The sequence below is a fragment of the Macaca thibetana genome, chromosome X, assembly GCF_024542745.1.
Source record: "Macaca thibetana thibetana isolate TM-01 chromosome X, ASM2454274v1, whole genome shotgun sequence".
NCBI lineage: Eukaryota > Metazoa > Chordata > Mammalia > Primates > Cercopithecidae > Macaca > Macaca thibetana.
In genome coordinates, this window is record NC_065598.1 from 68,662,052 (window position 1) to 68,676,808 (window position 14,757).

At 41.7% G+C, this 14,757-nt stretch overlaps 1 protein-coding gene across 1 annotated transcript in view; it reads right to left on the minus strand.

Moving 5' to 3' along the window:
• Nucleotides 1-4,863: 4,863 nt before the first annotated feature.
• ERCC6L (ERCC excision repair 6 like, spindle assembly checkpoint helicase) overlaps nucleotides 4,864-14,757 on the minus strand; it is a 44,153-nt gene continuing 34,259 nt past the window's right edge. The window contains exon 2 of the mRNA XM_050776304.1: nucleotides 4,864-8,901. Coding sequence (XP_050632261.1) covers nucleotides 5,211-8,901 — 3,691 coding nt within the window. The 3' untranslated portion in view covers nucleotides 4,864-5,210. The remainder of the gene's footprint in view (nucleotides 8,902-14,757) is intronic.

Here is a 14,757-nt window from a genome sequence, read left to right on the forward strand (position 1 = left end):
TAAGTTTTATACATTTTGTTTCTTTAAAAGGTATTAGGTATTCCTTTGAGCTGGAGCGGCAAGGAAATATAAAAATTTTTAAAAAGAAAAGATATTGGATGCCCCTTGTATTCTGTGAAGGCTCTCAGTATGAGTTTGTAGGTGTAAGAGAGGGTGGGGCTAAGTGAATGTCAACTGTAGTAGGTATTCAGTCAGCCGTTCTCAAAGAGAAGTCAAGCAGACTCCCTTTAACTTGTATTCCCTTTCCTCCCAGAACTGTATCTCTCAGTCTGTCCCATAAATTAATTCAGAAACCATCTTCAGGGGAAGCAGATATCAACTCACCCTATTCACACAACTGAAAATATTGGGCATCAAATAGATTAGTGTGTGAGAATCATAAAATAAGTTCCTAGACAACATTTGTTTTACATGTTAGTCAACTCTGATCTTCCAGGACAGGTATTATTAGCTCCACTGTCTTAACATAGTACACAGCACATTATAGTCTTTCAGTGTTAACTCCTTTCTTTTTAAATAAATGTTTATTGGAGGAAAAAAGCACTCAGTTCTTCCATGGGTTGTTTCGTACTAGACTAACCGAGTGCTGGTTAAAAGGAAGGATGTCAGCATAAAAACATCATTCCCTCATCTTCAGTGTATGGGTTACGTTAGGACTGTCCTTTCCAGGGCCAATGTTCTATGCATCTAAATTTTTAAAATTTAAAATACCATATTTATGACATATAAAAAAGGATAAAGATTACTAATATAAATACTATACTGCTTCAAAAATAAAACTTTGCCAACACAGCTCTGTGATTCTTAACAGTGATTAACACACTGCTTTCTCTCCCTCAGCTGCATTTGATATTATACCCATTTATATAATGGCAGCTTTACCTAGATACCTGACTTTCCCACTTGAGAAGAATTTCTGAGCACCTCAGTAGGTTATGCCTCCATGAGATTTTCCCCACGGAGCAGATATGCCAGTGTATACAGAGATGTTCAAATAGATATAAGATGAAACTATGGCTGGGCCCAGTGGTGTGCACCTGTAGACCTAGCTGTTTGGGAGGCTGAGGCAGGAGGATCACTGGAGCCCAGGAGTTCTGGGCTGTAGTGTCCTATGCCAATTGGGTATCAGCACTAAGTTCAGCATCAATATGGTGACCTCATCTGGGTACAGTGGCTAATGCCTATAATCCCAGCATTTTAGGAGGCCAAGGTGGGAGGATCACTTGAGCCTCAGAATTCGAGGCTGCAGTGAGCTATGACCATGCCCACTGCACTTCAGACTTCAGCCTGGGCAACAGAGGCCCTGCCTCTTAAAAAAAAAAAAGAAAGAAAGAAAAACATGGTGTCCTCCTGGGAGTGAAAGACCAGCAGGTTGCCTACAAAGGGGTGAACTGACCCAGGTTGGAAACTGAGCAGGTCAAAACTCCTGTGCTGATTAGTAGTGGGATTGCACCTTTGAATATCCACTGCTCTGTAGCCTGGCCAACACAGTGAGACCCCATGTCTAAAAAAAAAATTTAAAGCTGAAACTACATGTTATCGATTTTTTTTTTTTTTTTTAATGATTTACTGACATGGGGTCTTGTTTGAGACCAGCCTGAGGAACATGGCGAAACCCCGTCTCTACCAAAAATACAAAAAACTAGTTAGGCGTGATGGTGGCACACGCCTATAGTCCCAGCTACTCCTGGCAGGGGCAGGTAGAGCTGAGGTGGGAGGATCGCTTGAGCCCAGGAGGCAGAGGTTGCAGTGAATCAAGATTGTGCCACTGCACTCCCACCTGGGTGACAGAGTAAGACCTCGTCTCAGAAAAAAAAGTTTGTAATATGTGTATGTGCCTCTTTATTAATATATTAATACCTGGTAGTAGGTCTAAAAAGCACTGTGACTTTGCAGTAATGAATATCAATGGCATTTTGAGATATCTGCAATAACCCCGAAATCTATGTGATTTCTACTGGTGACAATAACGTGTACTGCTAATACTTCTGCAGTTTATGGCTACATTTGTTAACAGTGGAGGATGTCCAGGTTCTTGGCATCTTGAACAAAGAACAAAACGCACAAAGCAAGGAAGGGACAAAGGGATTTATTGAAAACGAAACTACACTCCACAGCATAGGAGCTCAAAAGACCCTGTTACAGAATTCTGGGGAGTTTAAATACCCCCTAGAGGATGCCATTGGTTACTTGGGGTACACCCTATGTAAATGGAAAGGATGAAGTGAAGGTACAAAGTCATTTACTTGGCCTACGCCCTGTGGAGAGGATATTTCCTGCCATAGCTTTAGTGTGAATCGGCTTTATGTTCCCTGCCTCCAGACCCTATTTTCCTGCTTCACATTCATGATGGAGGGAAATGCTGTATTTCAGCTACCAGACAGAGAAAAGATAAAACTTTTTTTCCATCCAAATTCAGACAACTGACTTCTTCTACCCATGATGAACCCCAGGTTAAAAATCCCTGCCATGGATACTGTTTGAATAGTTTACCATGAGCATGTTTTTTTTTCCCCAGACAACAGAATTTGTCATAGTACACACACACTTCAACAGAAAGAGCGTTGCTATTTTCAGTGAGAAATATTCCTAGAACTTAAGACGTTTCACTGTTCAGATCAAATGGATATAGGCCGCTAAAGCTTCCTTGAAGGCAAATTGTGTGGATTTTTTTGTTTTCTACATCAGGGAAGAAAGAAGTTTATTAGCTGAATATTCACAAACATTTGTGTGTGTATGGTGGAAGGGACAGAGAAAGATGTAGGGCACAGCCACTCCCTTCACATCACGGTGGGAAGCACAGGGAAATGGTAAGCTGAACTCAGATGCAGACTGTGAATTGCTAAATCACAATTACACCAATATTTCAAAAATAATGATATATATTCAATCACATTACCCTAAAATAGTAATAAATTGCTTTTATAAGAACAATATTTTGTTCCATCAACAACCTGAAATTCAGCTTCTCTTTTGAACTTATGTAATTTCTTGCAATACACATGAGATTATTAGTGTGTATATACATATAATTTACAAGTAACTTTTATATGTATGGGATATAATAAAAATAAATATTTGGTCTTTGTCCCTGGTTCCTGGCATATAGTTCCTGAAAGCCTTGAAATCTCAACTGGTGTCTTTTATATGCTAATGAGATAGCTTGTGGCTGGAGGCCGCTAGTAGCTTCAGAATGGGGGCTGGTCACCAGAAACATCAAGGCATGATCAGAGGGAACATTCAGCCATAACTGCAACCTCTGGAGAGGGGAGAGGGGCTGAAGATGAGTGAATCACCCATGGCCAATTATTTTATCAATCATGCCTCCCTAAGGAAACCTCAAAAACCCTAACAATGGAGTTTGGAGATCCCTGGATTAACATATCAAAATGTTGGGAGGGTGGTGTGCCTGGAGGGCATGGATGCTTAATGCACCACCCCTATACCTTGCCATACACATCTCTTCCATTTGGCTGTTCCTGAGTTGTAGTCTTTATAAGCTGGTAATAGTAAGTAAACGTTTCCTGAGTTTTATAAGCTATTCTAGCAAATTATTAAACCAGGGGGTGGGATGGGGCGGTCACGGGAACCCCTAATTTGTAGCCAAGTCAGACAGAAGTGTGGGTAACATGGGGACCGAATACTTACAACTGACGTCTGAAGTGAGGGCAGTTTGGTGGGACTGAGCGTGCTAACCCTGGGTAGTGTCGAAATTGAATTGTAGGACACCAGTTCAATTTTTAATTGGAGAACTGGAGAATTGCTTGATGTGGAAAACCCCCACATTTGGTGTCAGAAGTGTTGTGAGTAAAAACAGCTCAGTGTATTATAGTGTATTCATGTACACAAGGTTAAAAATCAGTTTCACCCCAACCATGTCACCATGGGGAAGTCATGACCTCACTGAGCCTTTGTTTCCTCAAATGAAAAATGGAAATGCTACTCTCCCTTCACCTCAAAGGATTATGGTAAGGCTGAAATGAGAAACCTGTGTGGAGTGCCCAACACATAGTACTTCATCAAGGATAGTCCACTTCTCTAGTGATAGAGTGCAGCATGCTATACTGCACTTTGTCTTTCTACAAGGGTACCAAACTCCTTTTCAGTCTACAATCCAAGATAGACTGTGATAATATGTGTCAGAATAGACGAGATACCTGGTTTGGCGAAAGGGAGAACAGTTAATGGTGCATGAAGAATGGCTAAATGGTCAGCAGTGACTCCAGGGCAAGCTACCAGTGATAAAGAATCCCAGCACCAGGTACCTAGCTCAGCTTTCTGCTGTTCCAGTTTAGTACTCTATCCAAAATGCTGGGGACCAGAAGTGTTCTGGATTTTGGAGTATTTCCATATACATAATGACATATTTTGGAGATGGGATCCAAGTCGAAACACGAAATCCATTTATGTTTCATATACACGTTATATACATAAGTCTGAAGGTAATTTTATAATTACTTTTAATGATTTTGTGCTTGAAACAAAGTTTGTGTATGTTGAACCATTTTATTGCCCTTTGTAGGCAGGCTTGCATGGGAGAATCTGGGCCTGTGTGGAAAGGATGTATAGTAGCTGAAGGGGGCTTACAGAATCTCTTTTCCCTTGGGGATGCTGAGTAAACAGTGTGTTGTACACCTTCATTTTGACTGTGACATGTCACATGACATGAGGTATGGAACTTTCCTCACTTGTGGCATCATGTCAGCACTCAGAAAGTTTCCTCATTTTTGGATTAGGGATGCTCCACCTGTATTAAGCTGAAAACATGAAACAGCATGTTCACAAGCATGTCTTAAGATCTAGACTGATAATGACAGGCTTCTGCCAGTATCATCTCAGTGAAACAAAGTGGATGGAAAACACTTGAGAAAAGTAACTTTAATTTTCTTATCTGAACTGTTATATACAAAGATGATCACTTTCAGAGTAAAATTAAGAATGACCAGAATAATTTTACAAAACTTTCCAAGAAACAACAGTTAAATTTACAGAATATGCCTAAAATATAAGAATATTCAAGTGAAGAAATATTAAGCTAGTGCTCAGAATACCAGACTATGGAGTGGGGGGTGTTGCAGGGCAGAAGTTGCTTTTTGAGATCTTTCTTGCCTTAAGCCTGAATGCTTCATGTTCCCAAAGAATCCAATTATGGAAACAAAAATTCCCTCATATTCTGTTTCACTTTAAAATACAATAAACAGGTTACATTCTCAATTGTTATTAAGTTGCTTATACAAACTTAAAGTCAAGAGCATAACTTCAGGATCTGCACTTTTTATGTCAAGCGCTTTAACTAAGCAGTTTAGGGCCTCCTGGATTTTTCCACACTCTTTTAGTTCTTTTCCACGCTTTACAAGAGTCTCATAGTCATTCGTAGCCTCTGCCGCCTGGGGAGAACCAACCAACTGTTCACCAGACAAAGGCTCAGGGGCACCAAGAGAGGTCTCTTGAGCTAGAGCACTAGGCTTAGATGTCGTTAACCAGCTGGACTTGTTTTCTGAAGACAGTGTTTCTCCTGAAGGATCCTCTTCTGTATACTTGGAGGCTTCGCCACTGCTTTCCTCTGCCCCTTCTTCTGGATAATCTTCAGCACCCTTTGCTTCACTGCTGTCGTCAAGTCTTTCCTCCATGTCCTCCACGTGGTCTAAAACCATATTAATAAGAGACCTCCTAGAAGCCAGAGATCTTCTAGAGTTCATAGACTTATTTACACTACTGGGTATTTGAGATGAAAAGAACCTTCCCGGTGGACTGATGTCATTTTTGGGAGTTGAAGCATCAAATTGTTTCACAGATGAGAATTGAAAGAGAGATGTGTTGAATGGATTTGTGCTTGAGGTGTCTTTAAAAGAATCATCTTCATCTTCGCCATCTGAAACAATCCTTCTAGCTTTACTTCTGATTTTTGCTTTAACTACTACTTCTTCTGGTTCATCATCTTTCTCAGAAAACTCCCAACTGAGACATGTTTTGCTATGCACAAACCCTGCTCTGGAATTAGGTGCAGAGCCACACAAGCTCTTTTCTTTCTCAACATGTTCTAAAGACTGATCGGAAAAATTTTGTCTGTTGTCTGCTGAGTCTTCCAAGAAAAGATTAAAATCACATGCATACTGTGGTGAAGATGCTAAACGTTCCTCTTCCAACTTGGCCTCACTTGCTTGAGCATCCTGCAGTGCACTATGGGATGCTGAAAGGTCATCAGCTATTTCAATAATGGATACATTTGATTCTGCATTTTGACTTTCATTTGTTATGGAAATAATGGGCCAAGGATTGCAATGATGTAAAATCTCATCATCCTTTAGTTGATCTAAATTTGGCCCAAGATCAGCTTTGGTTGATTTGCTAAGTACATAATTAAAACTTTCCAGAGGATCCTCTTGCAGTGCCTCTTGCTTAGGCCCCTCTTGTAATGTCTCTTTTTGTACAGCTTCATTTTTAGTTGCAAAGCTTTTTTCCATTCCCAATGAAGAGTTAGTACAAAGTTCTTCTACACTTCCAAACCCCTTGGGTAAAGTAGCTATAGAGTCAGCACTACATGTACCTTCATATGGGTGCCTACCATCTTGCAAGGTGGTAACATTCACCTTTATACTGGAGAGATCTTGTTTCTCACCCTCTTCGGGCAGATCATCAATGACTACACTTGCCATTTTGGAACTGATATCTTCTTCCTGAGTATGACGAGTACTTATAAGAGGTGAAGGCTGAGGCTGTGGTTTATTCAATTTAGGGCATTTCTTCTTTGTTGAAGAAGGAAATACAGGTTCTCTTAGCCAGGCCCCCTCATTTCTATTTCTTTGTTGTTCCATCAGGAGCTCTTTATTTTGAGACTCAAATTCAACAAGGAATTGCGCTTTCTGAACCCTTTGTTGAATATAGTGAGATTCTTCTACCACATCAAGTTCTTCTTTAATAGATAGATCACATGTGTACATCAAATCATGGTCTGAGATTCCGGCTATCCCCAAAGACTGCAGATAGGCAATGTGTTCATCTAGTTTTGTATCAGATTTCCTCTGAGCAGCATGCAAAGACTGAAGCTGCAGCTGGGTTACAGAGTTCTGAAGATCCTCAATTGTAAAGAGCTCTCTTAATTCTTGTTTACTAAAATATCGGAAAGGGTTCTTTTTTTCACCAGTAGTTTGTCTTATTAATGAGTCCTTGAAAACCTGTCTTCTGTATATTTTTTCCTCTACAGTCCCACAAGTGATTAGCCTATAAACCACAACATTCTGTTTTTGTCCAATTCGGTAAACTCTATCCACAGCTTGAGCATCAGTTGCAGGATTCCAGCTAGGGTCAAAAATGACCACTCTAGTTGCTGCAGTTAATGTTAAACCGACACCACCTACTTGAGTGGTAAGCAGAAAAACAGAGTAATCTTTATTTTGCTGGAATAAGTTAATTCTTTTTTCTCGTTCCAAAAGATGAGTAATCGTCCCATCGATTCGCAATGTCTTAAAGTGCCTATTCTTTAAGAGGCGTTCGATGATGTTTAGAATTTGCCTCGATTGAGAAAACACCAGAGTTTGATGTCCCTCATCTCGCAGCCTCTTAAGTAAGTCCATTAGGAATATCATTTTTCCAGATTCTTCCATCAATGTGTTATCAGTTATTTGATCAATATGGTCCACATCTGGGGAATCTTCCCCCTCATTTCCATCTTGAGCAGAGAATGTCCCAAGATTTAGCAAACAGCAAGCCCGTGCAGACAGCAGCCTAGGATGATCACACAGCTTCTTTAAGACACCTAGCTCAGCCAAAGGTGAGCGCGTCTCCATTAGCAACTCCTTGATATGATCTAAAGACACAAATTTCCTGTATATTTCTTCTTGTAAAGGCACAAGTCGTATCCAAATAATTAAATCATTTTTCCTGGAAAGGGAAGGCATTTCACAAATGGCATCAACATCTGGATTCTTTTCATTAAGTCTGACCTCTGGGTTGCTTGACTTTTTCTTCTGTACGTCTTCTTTAGTCCTCCTGAGAAAATAGGGTTTTATGATTGCCATTAAGTTTTCAGATATTTTAAATCCCAAGGCTTTTTCTCCTGGGGTAGCATCTTTCTCTCTGGCTCTAGTAATAGGATTTTCATACTCCATTTTAAAAGTTTTTAATGTTCCCAGCAGGGACCCTTGACAAGCAAAATCAAATAGGGACCATAGTTCTTGTAAATTATTCTGGATTGGGGTTCCTGTGAGGAGGAGGCGATTACTTGCAGGAATAGCACGAGCACATATTGCTGACTTAGTAGATGACGTTTTTATTTTATGTGCTTCATCAAGGATGACATAGTCCCACACAAACTCTTGGCCCCTAAAGCTTGAAAGTTGCTGCCAGTTATTGATTAACATTTGATATGTAGTAATAATGACACCATTCCTTTGCTGAATCCGATTGAGGTTTCTGGTCCGTTCATCCTTGCTAGGACCATGAAAGGTTTTGACTCTCATTCCTGGAGTCCACTTGATGAATTCTTTTACCCATGTGTTAATAAGATTGGTTGGCATGATCAGCAGCACATGATTCACAAGTGAAGCATCAAACATACCAGAAAGGAAAGCAATGATTTGAACAGTCTTCCCTAATCCCATATCATCAGCCAATATACCACCTTTTCTTCCATCCCTATACAGCCTATAGAGGAAAGCTATGCCTTCCTTCTGGTGCTCAAAGAGTTGGTCGTGCAGTTCTCGATAAAGCAGCAGGCCAGAGTTGCACACATCTGTAAATTCATCATCTCCCTGTTCTGCTAACTCCTCCAAGGCTTCCTGTATTTTTTGGATTCTGCTCAGCACCTTTTCATTGGGAAAAATGTCCTTTGCCAAATTGAAAAGTTTAAATGCTTCTTCCAGATCTCCATTCTTAGTTGCTTCTTTGGCCTCTTTCACATATCTATAAAAAAGGTAAAAAAAAAAAAAAAAAAAAAAAAAAAGAAGAAGAGAAAGGAAACATTGGACATTCAGTCTAAGAATGCTTTAGAGTTCATTTTAGAATCCAAACTGCAGCTGGACTTTTAATATCCTCAATTCAGGATGGGAAAGATTAGCACAGAAGATGCCAATGAAAGCTGGCATCACTTGAGACACAAACAAATATCCACCAGATGCTGCCAGCAACACCTTCAGGCACTAGTTGTGGAAAATGAATGTGCAAAGATTATTGGTTCCATAGTTTTTTTTTTTTTTTAAGTTGGCACCCATAAGAAGTACAAAGTGATATTTTTTGTAAAACAAACCTCTATGTGTAGGGGCATGGAAACATGGGAACTTCTCTGGCCTTATTTTACTGGAGCTCCGTGATGCATTTGACACTATTGATCACTCCCTTCCCCTCTTAAAATTCCCTCCTTTCAGATTCCTATAGATTCCTTCTGGTTTTCCTCCTCTTCACTGACCATTTCTTCTGTGTTCTTCCTCCCAGAGGACTCAGTCCTAGGACCTCTTCTCACTCTTTTTAGTCTCTCCTCAAGTTTTCCCAGAGCTTCCACTCCCACCTATGTGCTCATGACTCCCAAATCACTCTCTCCAACCCAGAGCTGTCCCTCAAGCTCTACTCTAGACCCATATTCCAGCTGCCTTCTGGACATCTCCGCTTGAAATCAAATTCAATTCATCCCAAACTAAACTCATTATTTGCCCTCTAAAAACGTGCTTCTCCATTTGTGTGCTAGTAAATAACACTACCATCTATTTAGCCATCCAGACTTCAAATCTGAAGAGAATCCTTGACCCCAACCTAAAGAGGAGTCATCCTTGTCCTTTCCTTTCTTTTTATGCCCCACCCCCAGGCCAGGCAGTCCCAAGTCCTACTAACTTTATTTCCCAAGTTATAACCACCTTCTTTCCATCTCTACTACCATTACTGTGGCCCAAGTCACCATCATCTCTGGCCTGGATAATTGCAGCTTCCTACTCACTGCTCTCCCTACATAAACTCTTGCCCCTCCAATACACTCTCTATATAGCAGCCAGCAATACTGTCTTAAAGCATAAAATAAATCATGTCACTCCTCTGCTTAAAGTTCTTCAGTGGTTTATGGTCAATTACTTTCAGTAAGGGCGCCAAAATAATTCACTGGGGAAAGAACTCTTTTCAACTGGATATCCATGTGCAAAAGAATGAAATTGGACCCCTACTCATACCGTATACAAAAATTAACTCAAAATGGATCAAAGACCTAAGTCTAAGGGCTAAACCTACAAAATTTAGGAAAAAATATAGGTGTAAAAATCTTCATGACTTGGATTTGGCAGTATCTTAAATATGATGCCAAACACACAAGCAACCAGAGGGGGAAAAAATATATACAGGACTGGGTGCGGTGGCTCATGACTGTGATCCCAGCACTTTGGGGAGGCCAAGGCAGGAGGATTGCTTGGGGTCAGGAGTTTAAGACTAGCTTGAACAACATAGCGAAACTGTGTCTCTTAAAAAATAAATAAATAAAAGGAAAAAAAGATATACAGATGGGCAATAAGCACATGAAAAGACTCTCAACATCATTGGTTGTCAGGGAAAGGCAAACCAAAACCACAAGGAGATACCACTTCCCATTAGGATGGCTATAACCAACAAGTAGGAAAATACAAGTGTTGGCAAGGTGTGAAAAACTCCCACTATTGGTGGGAATTATTAATTATTCAGAGCTGCTTTGGAAAGCAGTCTTGATCTATGTTCTAGAGCTTGAAGGAAAAAATAACAGTTTTAAATTATTAGACTATTTCCAAGTTCCTGAACTGGTAACCTACCCAGTATCCTGAAACCCCTATGAAACCTGGGGTTCTGTGTAACTCTAGCCAGGCGTCTTCCCCAGAGACTAAAGTGCTGCCCCTAATCTCTAGCTCTGGGCCAGAGTCCCCACTAATCACACACACCAGCCTTTTAAATGGCAACTGTGTGCCTAGACTTCTTAGCACCAGCCTAAAATACTTATTGCTGTGCTCTACCCACCCTCTGGAACCCCCATTTGTCAACCTCTGCCTGAACCACAACCAGAGTTTACAGTATTCCTTGGACATCACTGCTTTCTGGCTGGGTTAAACCGCTGCTGTGAGCCAAGCTGCCTTCCCCAGTCCCTGGTCCACCCTAGTTAGCAGGTCTGTCTAACAACTGCATCTCAGCTATTCCTTTCCCCTCAGTCTATTCCACCAATCAAGTTGGACCTAGGATGGTATTCTTTCCCTACAATGGAATCAGGGGGGAAAAATAAATGCTTTTTATAGCACTGCCCTGGATATCTGATTATTTGCAAGACTAGAATGCTTTTTACAATGCAGTTTGATTTAGCCACTTAGCTTCTAATCACTTCCATTTTTCAGTGCTTGGAGGGAAAACATGTCCTTTTTATTGCTAATGTAATGATTTATCCATCTATAGCACACAGGATCCCTAATGATCTGGATAACTTAGCTAACACTTCATGGGCTCAAATATTTTTCCAGAATTGCTCCCCTGTTTTCCTTGAACATAGGCAGGGAGAAGCTAGGCCTGCTTGGGAGCCAGGAGGACACGGAGGAGTAACCAGTTCAGGACAAAGAACCATACCCCTCAAGCAAGAGAACAAGGAGAAGAATAGTGCTAGAGTATGGGGGAAATGTCAGTTTTTAATTCCATAGGAAGGGACAATAAAAACAAAAATTTGTGTGTTTAAATGGTTTTACCTGAAATTATATGACTAGAGCATGATTCTCTTTAAGGATTGTTTAAAAGGACATCTAATCACCTCCCAGGAGGTCTCTCCCCCAACACATGAGGATTACAATCTGGATTACAATTCAAGATGAGATTATGGGTGGGGTCACGGCCAAACCCTATCAGTGGCACATGCCTGTAGTCAGTCCAGCTATTCAGGAGGCTGAGGCAAGAGGTTCGCTTCAGCATGGGACGTCTAGGCTGCAGTAAGCCATGATCGCACCACTGCACCCCAGCCTGGGTGACAGAGCAAGACCCATTTAAAAAATATATATATATATATAATATACAAACAACTCCTGGAGGAAGGGGATACAACAATTAAACTTGGGCTACAAAGTCCTGTTACCTGGAAAGCTACCTTTTCACTGGCAAAACTGCCTAGCTGCTAACTCCCTGGGTCATAACCCCACCTAAAGGTCTTCTCCATAAGAAGCCCTGCCCAAGTGGCCATTTAAAATCATCTCTGTGGCTGGGCATGGTGGCTTATGCCTGTAATCCCAGCACTTTGGGAGGCTGAGGCAGGTGGATCACCTGAAGTCAGGAATTCGGGACCAGCCAGGCCAACATGGTGAAACCCCGTCTCTAAAAAAATGCAAAAAAATTAGCTGGGCGTGGTGGTGGGTGCCTGTAATCCCAGCTACTCGGGAGGCTGAGACATGAGAATCACATGAACCCGGGAGGCGGAGGTTGCAGTGAGCCAAGATCGCACCACTGTACTCCAACCTGTGCACCACGGTGAGACCCCATCTCAAAAAATAAATAAATGAAAAATAAAATCATCTCTGCCCCAAAGCTATTTGCTCAGATGCAAACATCTTCCTTGACCATAGCCAATTAACCTCTCAACATCTAATCCACCTCCCTTTGGAACTGGGTGATACCTTGAGAAACCTTTCTTCTCCACAGAGTCTGCTGGTTCAGATGCTGAAAGTTTTTCTATCTGGAGAAACCAATAAGCCATACTATTATACCTATGCCCCAAAGAGCTAAGCTAAGCTAAACACACAATGTTTGCAAATGAGCAGCTGAAAAGGCACACAAGCTTAAGTCGCAGAAGACACACACTTGATTTTCCTTGTTGTGGAGGGCCCTTTGGAACATTCCCTACAAAGTTATTTTAGAATGTGAAGAGATGGCTGGGAGCGGTGGCTTGAGCCTCTAATCCCAATACTTTGGGAGGCCGAGGCAGGCAGATTGCTTGAGCCCAGGAGTTTGAGACTAGCCTGGGCAACATAGTGAAGCCCTGGTCTCTACAAAAAATAGAAAAAAATTAGCCAGGTTTGGTGGCATGCGCCCATAGACCCAGCTACTGGGAGGCTAGGGTTGCAGTGAGCTATGATCGTGTTACCACTGCACTCCAGCCTGGGCTACAGAGCCAGACCCTGTCTCAAAAAAAAAAAAAAAAAGAAAAAGAAAAGAATGTGAAGAGACAGAGAACTGAATGCAAAGACCCTAACTCAATAAAACTTTGTTTGTTTTCTTCACATGCAAAACAATCAGAAATGCTTTTTGTTTCGTAATCTGGCCACCAGTCACTAGGCCCATATAGGGTTGGAGGAACCTAGACCTGCTAATCTCGGTGCATGTGAGTGGGGTTATCGCTGTCCTCTCAACAAGAACCCAGTTTTGAGAGACAGGACTAGCTGGATTTCCTAGGCTGACTAAGAATTCCTAAGCCTAGCTGGGGAAGGTGACCGCACCTACCTTTAAACTTGGGGCTTATAACTCAGCTCACACCTGACCAATCAGGTAGTAAAGAGGGCTCACTAAAATACAAATTAGGCTAAAAGCAGGAGGTAAAGAAATAGTCAAATCATATATCACCTGAGAGCACAGGGGGAGGGACAATGATCGGGATATAAACAGGCATTCCAGCCGGGAGGGGCAACCTCCTTTGGGTCCCCTCCCATTGTATGGGAGCTCTGTTTTCACTCTATTAAATCTTGCAACTGCACACTCTTCTGGTCTGTGTTTGTTACGGCTCCAGCCGAGCTTTCGCTCACCGTCTACCGCTGCGTTTCTGATACAGCAAGGCGCCCATTGCCGCTCCGGATCAGGCTAAAGGCTTGCCATTGTTCCTGCATGACTAAGTGCCCGGGTTTGTCCTAATCGAGCTGAACACTAGTCACTGGGTTCCACGGTTCTCTTCCATGACCCACAGCTTCTAATAGAGCTATAACACTCACCACATGGCCCAAGGTTCCGTTCCTTGGAATCCGTGAAGCCAAGAACCCCAAGGTCAGAGAACAAAAGGCTTGCCACCATCTTGGGAGCTCTAAGAACAAAGACCTGCCCGTTAACAGTTTCCCTATACTGATCCAGCTCCTGGAGTATCAGCTCCCTGACATGTCTTTATGTCCAGTCCCCTTGTCAAGATGCATGTAGACACACTAGACACAACAGATGTCTTTTGATTCTCCATCAAAATCAATAAAACGTAAAACATTTGGATAACATAAAAATTGCAGGTGACCTGAATGCCAGTATTGAAAACAGCCCATTTAAAGCCCAAGTCATGGCAGAGTAGGCTAGGAAGATTCCTTCCTTTTGGCCTCACTTTCAGGGATGGTCATTTTAATCAATGTGGGGATCATTTTAAAATCACATATAAACACAAACAATATTATTAAATAGTAGTGATTTCTGAGATAAATTAGGGGAGAATATGGTTCACAGTTCAGTCAAACAATGTTTAATAATTAGCTTTTCCCTGCTTAGCACCATTTATAAGACAGGCATTTAAGAGTCAAACAAACAAACAAACAATGTTGCTTTACCCCTAATAACCAAAAACTGGAAACAACCCCAGCACTTTGGGAGATTGAGGCGGTTGGATCACCTGAGGTCAGGAGTTTGAGACCAGCCTGGCCAACATGGTGAAACCCATCTCTACTAAAAATACAAAAATTAGCCAGGTGTGGTGGCAGGCACCTGTAATCCCATCTACTCCGGAGACAAAGGCAGAAGAATTATGTGAACCCGGAAGGCGGAAGTTGCAGTGAGCCAAGATTGTGCCACTGCGCTCCAGCCTGGGTGACAGAGTGAGACTCCATC